This window comes from Falco punctatus (genome assembly GCF_963210335.1).
Source record: "Falco punctatus genome assembly, chromosome: 5".
Lineage (NCBI taxonomy): Eukaryota > Metazoa > Chordata > Aves > Falconiformes > Falconidae > Falco > Falco punctatus.
In genome coordinates, this window is record NC_137584.1 from 74,677,436 (window position 1) to 74,694,598 (window position 17,163).

Here is a 17,163-nt window from a genome sequence, read left to right on the forward strand (position 1 = left end):
ATGCCATCCCTTCCTTGAGACATCCTCCTTAGCCTTCTCATTGACCCACGAAAAGGTCAGTCTGGTATGGGTTTGGTTCCTTCTTGAATTCTGACACACAGATTTCCTGAGCTTCTACTACAGGATCTGTAAGAGCCTCCAGGCAGCTCACAGGCTGTCTGGTTTTTTGGACTGATCCTTTTAGTGTTTTTTCTAATAGTTTCATTTTTACACAGTTTCCTTTCTTGAAACTGGGTATCTGTATACAGCATTCACTTGGTGTGCCCTCTCCTGCTGTCAAAGCTAAGCACATGATGGTCACCACCACAGATCAGCTGGCACAGTTAACACCACTCCAACTCGCCCTGGTGCACCACTCAGGACCAAATCCAGGATTTGTGGATTCTAAAACCAGCTCAAAGGAGCATCATTTATTGCATTCCGAAGTGTTTCTGCATTTCCCTCTGCAAACTGATTGAGGCTCTATGAGGGCAGCTGAGATCTCCCACTGTTACCCACCTGGCCTAAAGCTGCAGCTTGTCCTACATCACTTAATATTTCCTGATCACTACCACCACCTAATCAGGGGGTCAGTATTTCTTTCCTATTATTAAGAATTTGGAATTGAAGCCCACAAGGATTCTGCAGTTTTTATCTTTTTCTGTGATATTTTTATGCTGCAACACTCTGTGTTTCCTTTAGGTACATACCATTCCCTCGCCCGCACATCCTACTGCATCGTTCCTGTGACGCTGGTAGCCTGGCTGCCACCTACCCAATGAGCACCTTTCTCTCCTGTATCTCTGAGATGTTTATTGGGGTTTTCATTTGATGCTCCCCATTTTAATTCCATACAGGAATAAAAAATTGTTCCTTTTTTTACTCCTGTCTCTCTGTCTTAATGTTATATGAAGAGTATTCAAAGAAGTGGCTTGGCTGCCTGACCTCAGCCATTCCATTTCCCACAAACAGGGAATGCTCAGAAGCCAGCCCCGCAGAGACGGCACGCTGTCCCAGACCCCAGCGGGATCTTCCTCCACCAAGCTGCAAGAGCCAACTTGGACACATACACAGCGCTGGCTAGGGAAGGGGGATCTCCTGTTGGCAAGAAATAATTAGAACCTGCCATGAAGTGGAGCACTTTAAACTCGGATTCCTTCAGGATATGAAAAATATATCCATTTCAGCTAATCAGTATTGCTGGACTGTGAACAAACGGTGGACCCAGTAAATAACCTTCAGATTCCTTGCTGCTAAGCGTCGGTCGCAAGGGAAACACACTATTACTGCTCTTGCAGCCTTTCTCTACCGCACTCCAGTCCCTGGCAGCGCTTTGACATCTACCCTGCAATGTAACTTAACTGGATGAAAAGAAAGCTGTAATTTGTCACAGGTCTTTGAAGTCTCGGTAAACTCTAAATGTTGCTTTCTTTACATTCAAGTAAGTCGCTTCGGTTTTGGCTTCTTTCAGAACTACGAAGTACACAGAAACAGGTTGAGGCGATTTACAGATCTTTAAACGATCAGGTTCTTTCAGAACCAATGCTGTGATGCCTCAGTTTTCATAATACTTCCTTATTACTACCAGAAATAGTCAGGTCATGAATAAGAATTCCCCCACCACCTTCCAGAGTCAAACTGATTCAGCACTTACTGTCTCAACAACTTTAATTTTATATGAAGACTACATAGAAATCCCCTCCTTTTCCATCTACTTTCCGGAAAGTTTGCGCTTTAATATTTCAACACAAACCTAGTCCTAGTGAATGGAATGACTTCAGAGATGCAAATAGACCATTTGACAGAGATAATGGGAACTGGCAGTTAAACCCATTTAAAAAGTGTGATTCTTTTTTATTTAAGTTTTACAAAAAGGAAATATCTGGTCAGCCTCCACATGACAAAGTCAGATTATATCATATATATATATATATATATAAAACTCTGAAAAAAATTACGAGGAGCCATAAGCCTACCTTGCTGAAAAGGACATGGAGGTATTTATACAACAAATAGGTAATGAGAAGGTGAATGAGGGCACGGGTGTTAAGATGCTTCTCCAGCCCCACTGATGTGGCAAGATGTGCACCCTGCCATAGTGGTACGATGCTTAGGAGAGGTCACTGCTACCGCTGGAGGTGGGAAGGCAAGGGCTGTACCGGAGATACTGTAGGGACAACCGCGTGGTTTTGCAATAGCCACCACGTATAGCAGCAATGAGGCGAGTTGCATCGGTGCAGCCGGTTCGGCGCTGTTACAGCAGGCTGGGGGACGTGCACCTTCGATGGACAGAAGGAGTAGCTGGGGGGCTGAGTATGTGCTAAGCCAAGGTGCTTCTGGGCAGCACACCCAGTGGAAATGGTGCAAAATGGTGGGGGGATCGGCTGCCGCTCCGTAATGCGGGAGGCTGTTCCTGTGAACCCTGCTCCTCTTTTCTATAGATAAACCAGCAGTATCTCCCCATCCAGCTAGACTGCAATTATTCTATGGGTTTTCAGTAAATTCTTAACTGCCATCATCTCCTATAGCAATTTTCTGTTAAAGTGGTATTTATTTTTAGTAATTTAAAATTGGTTGGGCGTTTCCTTCCGTTTCTTCTACGATAAAGAGACTCCAAATGTACAAAATACTTTCCTTTCTCTCAGGCTCCTTCTTTCCAGAATAAACATATTCCATAACGTTTCTTCCACAATTTGTTTTCCTCAGGTATCTACGTATCTATCTCTTCTCTAGACTAAGTAGGACTAATCTGCTTATTCTATTGTCTCCTCTGACCTCATTTCTAATAATTTGCGTTGCCATTTCCCACCTCCCTGCTCTCCCCCCGCTGCCTGAGAACACAGTATTTCTGCTCAAAACGAGGAAAGTGTGCTGCTCTTCCGCGTCAGCTGAATAAACGAAAAAAAACCAAAACAAAAAACACAATTTCACACAGCTATTAGCATTAAGCTACTAATTAGACTCTGAAAAAACACCCTCCATATTCCACAGTCGGTCAAGAGGGATGAATAGTCACTTACTGCATTTCCAGCTTCGGCAGCCAGCCGGGCGGCGTATCTGGCAATCAGCCTGTGCTCCTCATCCAACCTGCCGGGGCTGTCCAGGACACTGCCGGGGAAAAGCCAAAACACCCCGTCAGTATCCGACACCTCTAGATATCACTCATACCGGGGGATGACAGAGAAAAGGATGTATTATTGCAAAGACACAGTGATGGGAAATAGAAGAGTCACGCTGGAAATAATCTAGATCATTCCCTTTTTCATTCCGCTTCCCAAGGGGGGATTGCTCCCAAGGCTTTCTGCCTAGTGGCATTCACATACCTCAGTTTTAGATTACTAAAATAATGTGTTTTCAACAATTACGAAATACATACCATGAGAAACAAATTCACATGGCTTCTGAGGAGCTTTTCCGCAATCTCTTTTGTTTACTCAAGGTAAAAAGGGGCAAATAGCTGAATGACAAAGGAGAAAAGCTTTGTCCTCAGGGGACGGAGGATGACAAGCATCAAAGTCAGGATGATTCCCAGGAGGAAGAGAAGGGGAACGATGCTGACCCGAGAAGAACGGACTCTATCACCGATCAGCATCAACTTCAATGCAAATAGTACTCTGTAAGTCAGCCTGACTTACGCCTGACTTACTACCACCTTACAACACCCAAATGTACAAAATGTGGTAATTTGAGACTCGGTCATTCCCACTGCAGCTAGCAGAGGATGAAACAGTTCCAGAGGGATTGTAGCTGTCTTGGAGATCTATTAGAAAATGTTTCCAATAATCATCAGCAACAGTGACAGCACCGTGAGGTGACAGAAGAAAGGGACGTTTTGAAACAGGAGAAGCAGAGACGGCAAATGGGACAGATCCTCGAGAGCAGGAAGCGAAAGGCAGCACCTGGATGTTTCATGAGCATCGTTCCCTCTGTGCATGTTAATCATTAACATGATTAATCTAGTTTGGTCACCCAGTCAGTGCCCAGAGTGCTGAATCAGTTTCTACTATCCACAAACAATTGTCTATAAACATACAGGGGGACAAATGTTAATTTTCTGGTTGTATTAACTGAAACCAATAAACATGCAGATCTACCACCAGCTCGGTGTCGGTGGCACAGTGGCCTTGCCATGGAGAACCAGTGGGAAAAAGCCAAATGAAAGAGCAACTTTTTAAGTTAACATCCAACTGAACTACTCCATAGTTGTTGTCTTACTGCTGCATGAAGATTTCTCGTCACAGTCTCCCTTTGAAGGGGAAGCCACCATATTAGTGGTACAAACCAAAGTATCATTAACAGAAACCAACCAGGATTCATGTGGAAATGAGCAACGTGCCTCATGCTGCAACACAGCCCTCCTAACGCTACCCTCGATGCTTCCTGCGGGATGCCCCGATGCCATGCTGGCTGCCACCGGTGACTCCAGTTGGTAGCACGGTGCTGGACCGGCACGCGCTTGCAGCGAAATGCAGGGGCAGAACCCCACCACCGACAGCAGCAGAGAAAGAGACACATACCCAGCGCACAGCAAAAGTTACTTTCAGTCCACATTGCCACTTCCCAGGATAATTTACGTATCTTTAAGCTTGATTTCACTGATTTATGTTTACATAATTTAAATGTCACAGATTTATGTTTACCTTAACAACCAAATCTGTATTGCATGCATTATGTTTATTTAAAAATGTGGATTTCATTTCTTTTTTGCAACACCAAATTTAACAACTTGATCTCTTTTAAGACTCTGAAAGTCTGCCAGGTGATGTGTTTGAGGTGACATAGAAACATTGGACTGAATTTAATAGACATACGACTACAATTTACACAGGTGGGTCTATGATGAGGACAAATTGCACTATTATGCCCCCGTGGTTGACCTGCTGGATTAAGGTCTGAAGATATTCAACTAAACAGCGCAAAGGAAGAAGCTGGTGAAAGGTGAGCTGAAACAGTGGGAAAACAGATTTAAGAGAAGAAATACCTGAGTCTTTACACTAGGCTTGATGAACTCCTCACATGCCTTCATGCTACTTCCTTTCCCAATATATATTTTTTTATTGTTGAAGGAGGACAATCTTTCCCATCCCACCTTCTGAATTTGATACTGGTTTTGTTCAGCTTTTCTCTGCAATTTTGTCTGTACATCTTTGTTTCCTTTTTTATAGGAATGCAGATCATTCCATCCCTTCAACCCTTTCCATAACCTGGTACATCCTAATATCTCTCCCAGCTCCTGGAACTACTACCTCTTCTTATCTAAGTGAATTAGAAAATAGTTCTTGACAATTTCTTACTTTCTGGAAGAAAGCCTGTAATTAAAAAAAAACCCCAACCAACACACCGTTTTGTGTTTTCTTTCAGAAATATTTTACAGATGGGGAAGGAAATGAAGTTCAAGTACACCTCCTGGCCCTGCTGCGTATTTTTTAATATAAACCAGTTTGAACAAATGAACCCCTACTGCAACCTACAGCTCTGCTGGATTTACAGAGGGGGCATTAAACACCATCTACAAAACGTCACAGAATTTTTTCCGTCCCTCCACAAAGGAAAACTCACTTCTTTGGAGTTTTAACTTCTGTGGAGACATGGCAAAAAGACTCCTACGCTGAAAACGCTTCCTCGGGAGGTGTGCTAGGGAGCTGCCAGTCCCAGGGCCAGCAGCAGCACCACACACCGTGATCCCCCCATGCTCCATGTAGCTCTGATGCTCCTGGTGCTGCCTGCATGGCACAGTCCCGCGGCGAGAGCGACACGCAAGCTAGGGGATAGCAGCTCAAGGAAAACAGGAAAGGTAGCAAAGGGGAAGAATAACCCTGGCTTAAGCCCAGAGCTAAGGGAGGAGGGCACGTGAGGCAGAGTTCAGAGATTCCCAGCAGCAGACATTTGGGGAGGTAATGTTAACAGATCTTTGTATCTCACAAATACCGCACCAGGTGGTTTGGTCTATTTGGGCAACATTGTGCTGCTCATACAGCACCCATCAGTCAGTCCCAGAGCTCTCCCACTTCTTCCTTCGGAGGTGCGGGCTACGGCTGGCAGATGGCTAACACAGCTGGAAAGCCCAGCCAGGGGAGGCTGTGACGTGCAGAAGGCATTGTCACCCTGGGGACAACCTGGGTCTGTTTGCAGAGGCACCGCGACTATGAGACAGAATCCAACCGACTGGAGATACCGAACACGAGCACCCCGAGGGGAGACAGGGAAGGCGAAGTGATGCTGATTTTTAGGTGTCAATGGAAACATTTGAGACAACATGATAAATGCGTGCAAGAAATACCACTTCTGCAGTCACTTTGATCTGACCCAAAGGCGTGCAGGCACCAAAAGGGATGTTCGCAGCCTCTGCCCTCCACTGCTGCGCTGGCAACGTGATGAGCCAGCAAAGGAAATTGAATTGGCTTCAGCCTGGCCTGACAAAACAATAACTTATTTTCTGCCAGGGCCATCGCCTGAGCCAGCTCGGCAGGCGGCTGTGTAAACGTGGGAGTTGACACAAAGGCGAGAGTGGGAGCGCTGGCAGGATGAACAGGGCCGGGGGGAAATCGGCACCTCAGACTGATGTTGGCTTGAGGCTCTCGTGAAACTGTGCCCAGCAAAATGGGGGCAAGTGCAGCCCGCAGAGAGAAAGCCAAGACACCAGTGCCTGGTTGTCAAATACTAACACAAAAATGAGCGTGGACAACCAAAGTATTGGCTAAGGATGGGCGATCAGTACAGGAGGTAAGAGATGATAATACATCACGGGAAGAGGTTTGAGATCTTAGGCTCCTTCTTAAACTGCTTGGGAAGTCAGGATGCTGGGAAGTGGCAGAGGACAGCAAAAGGCATGGCTTACTCTGCCAGCACGGGCCTGAAGCATGTGGCCCAGGTATCAACTGATGGGGAGCCAAGAGTGATGATCTCGGGGACAGAGTATCTTTAAGAAAGTGACTTTTCCCTTTTCGTTCTCCTTTAAAATAAGGAGTGCTGCAGACAATTGCAGTTTCAGAGAGTCAGAAATGTAAAGGAAAGGAAATCAAACCAGCCAAGCAGCTCACCACCCATCCATCCACCTAGATGAACCAACCACAAGTAAAACACATAAATCCTGTGGCCAGCTGTCTTCTGCAGGAAACGCAGAATACATAATACATAAAAGTAATGGTGCTCTGAGTATGGCTACTTAATTTTTCTGGTGAGAAGTGGAGGTGAAATAGAGGCTTCGAGAAGGCTGGGGAAAAGCAGGCTTGTTGAATGATGTGGAACATAAGTTATTGAATGCTGAGCTTAAGAAATATGGAACAAACAACTGTCCAAGTAATAAAGCACAACTCATCAGCTCCGTAAGCCTTCTAACTGTATACGGGATAATTTGCTGCACTCCGCAGCTGTCTCTGCCTGCAGCATGTCCTTTAGGGTGGGGATTTTCTATTATTTCTTTGAAAAGCACTTAATCCATTTGCTTTGCTACCACAAAAATACAGTATGTAAAACCTAAGAAAATTTATTATTGTAAGATAAATGAAGTCCACTGAGCTCCATTCGCTATATTCCTTATGTAGCTTGGATCGACTTTTTGATTGGAGGACATCAGTGAATGAAATAATATTTAATGTGATGAAAAAATCTCACGGATCCAGCTAGCCACGGCTTAAAGGCTCTCAGAGTTTGGCTTGGAGACAGGAAAAGATGGTGGGCGATAAAGAGCAAAGGTAAGTACAGACAGAATCAGTGACTGGAAGTGGAAGAAAGATAAGATTCAAATTTGAAGTAGGGCTCTTTTTTAAAAGAGTCGGCACAATTAATCACTGGCACAGACTGTCAATGAAATGAGTGGTCTCTCCATCACGGTGTTCTCGGAGAGCTGCATCTTTAGAGAAACAAGGCATTAGGTTCAGCACAGGTATGAACAGAGCTGATGGCTTTAAACTGAAGGAGGGGAGATGGAGATGAGAGATGAGGAAGAAATTCTTCCCTGTGAGGGCGGCGAGGCACTGGCCCAGGCTGCCCAGAGCAGCTGTGGGTGCCCCATCCCTGGCAGGGCTCAAGGCCAGGCTGGACGGGGCTGGGGGCAGCCTGGGCTGGGGGGAGGGGTCCCTGCCCGTGGCGGGGGAGTTTGGTACTAGAAGGTCCCTTCAAACCCAACCTATCCTGTGATTATATAAATAGGACAGGACAGACCAGACTATTTCAGTTGGAAGGGACCTACAGCAATCATGTAGCCCAACTTACCAATCACTTCGCGGCTGACCGAAAGTTAAAGCATGTTATTAAGGGCACTGTCCAAATGCATCTTAAACATCCAAATGCCTGGACACTGGTGTGAGATGACAGAGAAGATGCTCTAATGGTCTCTTCTGGTCCTGAAGGCTATTCTGCCCTGCCAGGAGAGGGGCCGTGAGGAGCACAGGAACAGCAGTCCTGTACCTTGTCTCCAACAGCAGTCCAGAGCAGATGCAAACAGCAGAACAGAAGAGAGAAAGCAAGTGATGGTTATTACAGGAAAAGCTGTCTGTGAGTGAGATTTACTGTTATCTTGATCAGTTGGAAACAGAGATGGTCTGCGACGGCTGGCTGGAGTACACCGCGGGTCTCACACTGCCTGCTGCAAGCAGAAAGATGGGCTGTTACACCAGATTTTTTGGGGGTGAGACGTGAAGATGGGGAGAAGTGACAATGGAGCACAGATTTCATCAGTCCTCTCATGCTGACTTGGAAGACACTCCCATGCACAAACAAACTAGGATTTAAATTGATTTCTTTGCCTTCGGCTCCTTCTAGGAGCATGCTGTTCATGTGGTAACAGTATTGAGCGACTTTTTTAAATTTAAAGACCTAAAAGACTGAGAAACTCTACTCCAGCTAGTGGTAACACGGCAGCTATGAGCTACATACGGTATTTCAATCTGTCATATACTCTTCAAGATGCACTCCTTTGTATCTCAAAATCCTATGATTACAGTAATTGAGTGAAGGAGAGAGTCTGAAATTCCTTGAGTTTTATTGTCTTGTGGACAATATTATGGGCTTTCAGTTCATAGCAGGTGATAGCAGACAACAGTGATTCACTACCAAGAAAAAAACTGACTTTCACCAAAGGTCTAGACAGCCAGAATGCAATCCATCAATACAGAAGTGGAATACAAATTTCTACATGACAGAGCGAGGAAACGGGACTCCAAAAATATTATCCAGAGGATGACAAGAGGGATAGAGCAAGGCCTTTACATATAGCCTCCAGATCACTAAACCTCCTTTTCCTTTCCAGCACAGCTCTGGCTCTGCAGAGGCATAATTTAATTAGGTCTGAAAGTGGAATATGGAAAACCTCCTGGCTATGTCCTGTGATGAAATGGGAGAGCTGCTATTTGGGGCTTTAGGGTGAAATTTCTCTACATAGAGGTAAACATGAAATATAAATGTGCACAAATACTAAAGCTGAGATAAAAGAAACAAATTCTTCAAAGCATTAATATTTTTTGGAAAGGCACAGGCAGAAACAGTGATATTAAGCAGGTCACGTTGATGGGACTTGGCTCGTTCAGGCCAAGTACCAAAGACAATGACAGGGTGGGACATCCGCCTGTGACTTCGTTAGGGGTGGAGAGGTAAAAGCAATAAAGAGAAAGAAGAACAGCTGGAGTTACAGGACAATGCTGGAACAAGGACTAACGGGTATGAGCTGGATGTGAAAAAAATTGAAGGTGGAAATGGGCTTCCTGCTGGTGAAAGATGAGATTCCAGAAGGGTCACGGAGAGCAAAATTATCTAACCCATCTGGGACGGTGTTAATCAGTTCTTGTAAGGGATTCTGTAACACAGTGAATGCACGAGGGCGGGAAGGGACACAAACTCACCCCTTCCCACCTGATGGTTTGTGTGTGTGCGTGTGTGCGTGCATGTGTATTTGTGCGTTTTCAGAGGATTTCAGAGAATACTACATACATTTCCCTCTATTTGCCACCAGAGGCCAAATACCTTCCCTTGGAACAGGGGTCCTCAAACATTTTAACCAGGGGGCCAGCGTGCGGATGAAGTGGCAGGCAGTCATCTGTGGCTGCGTGGTTTCCCCCCCCAACCCCCGGCGGGGGGGGGTTCTGTAAATACCGGGGGCCGGATTGAGGACCCTGGGGGCCGTATCTGGTCCACGGGCCGTAGTTTGAGGACCCTTGGCTTGGAACATCACTCCCCAGAGGAAGCAGCGTTAATGTGCCCGTCCCTGCACCAGGAACCCCTTCCTAACACTAACCGTGCACCGCTCTGCAGCCGGCTCACATAGGTTGCTATCAGTGCATGCTCGTCAGCTAATCGGCTGGCAGCATCCAGGTTGCATTGTAACCTAGTAGCAGTGAAGGCAAAAGAGAGCAAACAAAACACAAAGCAAATAATTAATGAACGTTAACGAAACAAACAGTTAAAAATTAAACCAAACAGAGGAGTAATTAAAAATGTAAATGTGTTTCCGCCAGTCACATGAAAAGGATACCTTCTGCAGTTAGGGATTAAAACACAGATCAGAGAAACATTTGGGTAGTGAAATGAGCAACGGATACAGCCGTGGAGCTTCCCGGAGCCTGCTGTCACCCTGGGACAGTGGGACCGCCCCGAGCAACGTGATCAAAAGCATCAGGCAGACTCCTACTGCAGCAGTGGCATTCCCACCAGGATCCACGGTCTTCGGGGAGCCACTGGGAACAGACCGGGGGTCTGGAGCCTCCAACCTGAACAGAACTTACCTTTCTGCTATCAACCTGCTCCAAAAAGACCCCAAACCCCAGCAGGCTGCAGTTTTATTACCATGTCTAAAATCGGAATGGAAAGATCCAGTTTCTTGCTCTCATAAGACAAGCTCACCAAACAAAAATACGAGGAAAGTGATAAAGGACTGAAAAATTAGTAGTTGGTATCAACAGAATTACCCTCTAACGTTTATTAAATGACGTCAGGTTTTGGGGGGTTTTTTGTTTGTTTGTTTGAGGACTTGTAAAAATAAAGCTACCATACTTTTGAATATTTTTATGAATAGAGGTTGAATGCAAAAAATATTTGTCAGAAGCAATCCCACATAAATAACTATTTGTCTATACGCTCCAATTAAATGTGCTGGTTTCTACCACGCTTGTGACAGCAGCATCTTAAAAACCCTGACAGAATACAGCAAACCAGTCATTTTTTATCCCGGGCATTGCACACAAAGGCAGCAATGTTTTTTTCTTCAACCCAAAAGAGCGGTACACCACTTCTGCTATGCCAGAGTTCCTCCACATCCGCGTAAAGATTTGCCTACAGGACTCCAGCCTGCTCTTCCACCCCATGAAATGGTGCCCACATAGAGACAGCACCACTTGCTACTGGGAGACATAAAGTCCCGTGCAGATATGAGATCAGATTGTTACCTAAAAAATGATTCTTGAACATATATCACTATTATTTTTGCACAATATATATTTCTTCCTAAAACACATGTGTACAAGAAATTCCATTTTTCATTTCTGTGTCAGGTATTCAAGCTGCTCTTCCAATTTATGAACAGCAGTTAATTCCTTCTCCACACATGTCCAGGAAGTATTTGCTTCGGAAGCTTTTATAAACATGGCATTTATTGCTTTCAGTGTCAGTATACTGATACTATGAAAGCAGAATTCACATTTTTTAGACATACAAACTCTTTTTTTTCTCTGTTATGTGCAGCAACATGTCAGAGAAGTCTGCCAGGAGCAGAATAAGACCTTATAAAAAAAGAGGCAAAATGGAATTACCCACATCAATCCCTCTGGGCAATGAGCAACCTTTTTAATAATGGGTTTGTAATGAGAAAGAGACTTAACATTAACCACAGCACAGAAGAATTTTTAAGCAATCTACACTTTGTGAAGCCTGACTACTGGCAAGTGCTGAAAAGCACTTTCAGATATGCTTTACAGCAGACACATTGCTGCAACCACAACAATTAAGATTCCAAGACCTTTTTCATTATAACTCATTACACACGCTCTTTTGAAAGGAAAAAGCCCAGCAGAAATGGCCACATTTTTAACTCAAAATGGTAATAGCTTTAACAATGATTAGCATTCCTGGCTTTGGAAGGAAAATAAGAGTTGGATTAAATTAACATGAGCCTGAGCACCAGTCCTAGCACAAATCTGATTTTCCATACACATTCCCAAATGCAGGTAAGCTTGCCTGGTGGTATCCCAGCCCCCTCCAGAACATCACTCGGCAGCCTCCGAACCTCAGAAAATCACAAAATGCAGAATTAAGGTACATGGCTGACAACTTCCCAGGATGGCACCAAGACAGCAGGAGTCCCCTGCACATATTCTGGCTGCTTTACTTTGTTAGGTGTAGCTCAGTGGAATAATGGAAAGAGTAAAGATACAGTCAGATCAGGATTTTGGCTACAGGAGAGCTGGAGAAAGAGGGTCACCGGTGGGAAAGCCCATTGCTCCGGATAAATCTATTGCCAAAGGAAGCAGATGCACCCTGGGAAGAATTCATCACTGTCTTTGGCAGTCTGTGTCAACTACAGCATGCAGGTACCTTCTCATCAAGGAGAATATCTAAGTGTGGTGGGCAGGAGAAAGTGCAGGGCTTGGTGGCGTTCTGCGGCGTGCACTCAGGTCCCGTAAAAATCTTGTGGGTACACACGTTGCTTTCACAGAGCAAAAGAGGTATCAAAACATAAAAGCTAGTGTGGGTAATTCTGATGTGCAAAACTCACATAACCACAAGCTTTGTGGTTCACAGAAAAGCATTAAGCTGGTGTCCATTGTCTTTGTGATGGGATGATGGGATCCACTATCCAACCTCCCCGTCTGGACTTGCCACTCTATTTGCAACAGGCAGACTGCGTCTGTCCCCTAAAGCAGAGCCATCACGGCAGCGCCCGCTCATTATTCAAAGAAAGCAGAATTTAAGTTATGCTGACACGTACCTTTAACACTCATTTCCAAAGGGCTCGCCTTTGACTGAATTCAGCTCCTCTGGGAAAGCCCGAGATAACTATGGACAAGCTTAATTCTTTGTAAACTTTGCCAGTATAATACCTATGGAATGTTTGTATAGCAATTAGCGCTCATTCAGAGCAGCTGTAGCATGCTAATTTACAGCTAAGCAGCCGTGGTGATGGCAAAAAGTAGAAGCCGTACATGACGGTGCTAGTGACAGACAGGAAAAGAAATCACAAACCTATACCTGAAAAATTTATTTCACGTTGCCCTCAGTTCAGGTGCAAAATCATTTGGTACATCCCCTGGCTTCCCTGTGCCACCCTGCTGTGCTGCCCACGGCACAGAACCAAAACTGTGGTGTCCCCAGCCTGCCTCCGTGCCATGAAGCAACCAGCATCTCGGCAACATCGCTAAGCCCGAACTGTCCCTGCTGCCTTCTGCTGCTGCACGTCCTGCTTCACACGCAGGGATCCACACCAGGTGTGTGCTGCACCGAAGGTGGCCCGGGCTGAGCCGGAGGTGGCCCAGGCTGAGCTGGATGTGGCCCGGGCTGAACTTCTTCCCTGCTCCCAGATGGCTTCTTACCTCTCCTCATTGCACTCCAAGCTCCTGACACGATGTTTAAATGTATATAATCCTTAACCTCTATGTTCCTGGTGTTTTGAGGCTGAAGTGTAGGCACTCCGTGTTTTGGAAGGCTATTAGATACCCTTGATTAGCACTGGATTAAAACTGTTCCGAGACATTTCATTTCTCTGGATGAGTAACATCTCTGTTCATCACAGCCCAGCTCTGTCCTTCTTCATCACCCCCTGCTTTTTCCTGAATGCCATCCCACCAGATCTGAGCTTCACCCAGCCCTGCTGCACCGCACAGCCGTGACACAGCTCTTGGTCACCAGCCACCGAGTTACAGCTCCCAAGGACCCTCATAACCGCAGGTAGTGATTCACACAAATTCTCCTCTCTGGCCTTCACAGATGCAGTTCTGACCCCCTCTTCTCTATTCTTTTTTTCCCCAGTGAATCAGTTGCATGTCAAAAGGCAATTTTGGAGTAGCCCAAGCCAATCATGGATTTGGACAGAATTTGCTACTTAATTTTAAGCGAAATGAAAATAACAAAAACTTAGGAGTCGCTTCTCCATATTGCTCAAGCCATATTGCTAGTGAGCATTATGTGGACGTTTAGTCTCCTGTTGAAGTTGTTTCATCTAACACACTTAGATATGCTCTTTAAATCAGAACGGTTCTATAGCTTGGCAATTAATTTACCAGAACGGTGATGTGGAAAGGACCTCTGGAGGTCTCCAGCCCACCCCTCTCCTCAAGGGGGGTCAGATGGATGAGACAGCAGACATTTCCCTAAACTGTTCTTCAGAAGTGTACTGCTGTACTGTGTAACCTGGTCTGAAATGGACCCACAGAACTTAACAAACCTCTAGACCTACCGTTTCCACCACGCATCTAAAACCTCCACTGCTGGGAATCGAAGCTGGTGCTTCTCCTCCCCGCTCCCCAGCTGGACACCCGAGTCCCTTCACCGCTCCCCAGCCCACAGGGACTGCTGTAAGAGCTCTGCCAAAGCCAAAGACTCTCCTCTGGAAAGTCAAACTGTCCCTACCATCAGCTGCTTCTGGACATGCAACGCGTCTACAGCCTTCTGGGCATCTGCTGTCTGAAAGCCAAGAGAGCTCACCAGATGGAAGCCACCACTGCCTGCCCTGGCCCAGACACAGCGCTGCCGTTGCCACAAACCCCAGCCACATTGCCACTGCCCGTTCTGTGGGCTGCTGGCCGGTTTGCGTTCAGCTCCTCACCCACCACAACCCCCAACTTCCCAGCAACAGGCCTGTCCAGCTGGCCATTCTCCACTTCTTACTCATGCGTTTTATTTTATTTTCTGTCACTTGAAGCTGTCTCTACTCGCTCCATCTCACTGACCTACAGGACCGCTACGAACCAGAGGCTGGCCCTCCGGTCCATCTCTGCCATGGTGTTACTCCAACACGTCTCTGTGCTGCTCCCTGTTTCATCATGCACGCGGCGGGGCTGTACACCCAGTAACGCTGCACTGGGAATGGACCCTGCGGGATCCCACCTGCCACGTGCTCCTTCCCGGGTAGGAAAATATTGATGTTGCCTTTCTCCCACGGCAATTTTTCAACCGGCGTTGCACCCACGTAACAGCAGTTTCAACCAGTCCACATTTACCTAGTTGATTTATGTAAACACCAGATGGGATAGTGTCAAAAGCTTTATGAGTCAATACATTTTAAATTAGTGCTTCCCCCTCCTTCGCGAGGCCACCCACCCAGGCAGAACCACCCGATGCCCATTCTTTGACAGGATTTGTTCTCCACATAGATATGTCAGCTGTTTTTATTCCCTACCCTTCTATGTGGGTATAGACTGATTGTTTTATAATGCGTTCAGGAATCTGGAGGTAACCCTTCAACTTTCAGGCACGTATTTCAGCAAAAATACTTCTTTATATATCCTGAGAGCAGAGAAAAGCAATGTTTAAAACCTGAAGTCTGGGGAAAAAAGAAGCCCAAACCTTTAAAACCTGAAGTCTGGGGAAAAAAGAACCCCAAACCTTTACAACCTGAAGTCTGGGGAAAAAAGAACCCCAAACCTTTAAAACCTGAAGTCTTGGAAAGTTCATTGTTGAAAAGATGTCTTTAGAAAGCTACTTTCCATTTATCCTGCACTGATATCTACATCTTCCAGGAAAATCTTTAGACATCTCCCAGAATCACAGCTGGCCCTTAACATGGCTCAAATTCAGAGAGCGGTCAAGCACACAGCTGAGGGCGTGGTTTGTTCTGCTTTAAAAAAAAAAAAAAAAAGAAAAAAAAAGAATAATATGTCCCTGGTATAGAAACTCAGAACTATAGGACTAAACTATCATCACAGAATCTTTTAGTTTTCAAAAGATAGTATCAAGGACCAAATACCACCTCCTCCCCCTGAAGTTAGCCACATGCTGTAACTGCATTCCTCTAAGCGGTATTAAAACGTCATTTTGTAGTACATCTCCCACGCTTTTCATGTAATTGCAGCCACCATATGCAAAACCAGCTTACACCATGCAAAGCAACAGTCAAAAGACAGCAAGAACTAATGTTAATCATGCTCCTGAGGAAGAAGGGAAGCAGTATTAAGTGGGAAGAGAAAAATGCGGTCAGAGTCTCCACAGAGCTGCAGGACACTCCTCCTCGCCCTGGTTCTCAGGGGTGATGGCTGGAGGTTTGGGTTTGGGTGCTCAGTCAAGCCTGGGCCTTGGACACGTAACTGCACGTCAGCAAGAAGGGGGTCTGGGATGTTCCTTGGCTCCTGCCCCACTTCTTACACACCAAGACTTGGCTCTGCAGCTTTATAAGCAACTCCATAAATTACTATTTAAATGGTGCTTTTGGTGTCTTAAATTGATTTCTGTTCTGAAAATCTACTAGGAAAGCCAAGTATAACAGACAATTTATTTTAAATCCTCTCATTTACAGCAAGAAATCCCTGCAAATTTCTATATGCTGGCTCACAACTTTGTAAATCTTTACAAAATTGCATGCTGCCGCTCTGGCTACTGAGAAGGGAAAGAGCCTTTGGAAGAGCTGCCAGGACGTAACCTAGAGGGGTCTCTTGTTTTCTGTCATATTATTTTCCCCTGCAATTGATCTCAATAGATGTTAAGGTCAGAAAGGATAATTACCACCATTCTCTGAATAATACAGAGGCTGACATTCAGCACAGTAATTTCTGAATCAAAGCCGTGCCTCTGACTGACCTGCAGCACTCTGCTCGGAGAGCGCTGTAGTCTGGCTTAAAGGTTTAAAGGCAGGGGGAAGCCACCACGCTCCTTGAACGCTCTAAACCACCTTTTGATTTCTTCAGATCCCTACCTCCAGCTACCACAGGCAGGAAAGACAATGTGGCACATATCCAAGCTGAAAATCACCCAGTACAATTATACAGGGAAATGTAATGCAGCCCAACAGCACGCAGGATGGACATCATTAAAACAGAGACCATGGGGGAAAAACCTCATCTTGTAGCACTTGAATTTAAAGCAGATACAGGACAGGGAGGAATGAAGAGCCAGGAAAGTGGCTGCAAAAGGACAGCAGTGATAAAAACTGTTTGAGTATGTATGTGACTGTAAGTTACTTTAAAAAAAAAAAAGCCAAAAAAACTTGATCGGGAAACTTACACCAAACATGTGGAAAAACAAGTGTAAAACCAGATGGCTTGACAA

The 17,163-nt window shown here is 45.5% G+C and overlaps 1 protein-coding gene across 15 annotated transcripts in view; it reads right to left on the reverse strand.

Moving 5' to 3' along the window:
• The window catches only part of DTNB (dystrobrevin beta), a 224,799-nt gene that overhangs the window by 94,208 nt on the left and 113,428 nt on the right, over positions 1 to 17,163 (reverse strand). For 13 of the 15 annotated variants that reach the window (XR_013928598.1, XR_013928599.1, XM_080390253.1 and 10 more), the window contains 2 exons: positions 10,211 to 10,300; positions 3,000 to 3,087 (listed from right to left, as the gene is read on the reverse strand). Coding sequence is in view for 13 of the 15 variants with exons in the window: in XM_080390253.1 (XP_080246379.1) it covers positions 3,000 to 3,087; positions 10,211 to 10,300 (178 nt within the window). In the remaining 2 variants the exon portion in view is untranslated. The remainder of the gene's footprint in view (positions 1 to 2,999; positions 3,088 to 10,210; positions 10,301 to 17,163) is intronic. The other 2 variants (XM_080390255.1, XM_080390256.1) reach the window with 1 other exon arrangement.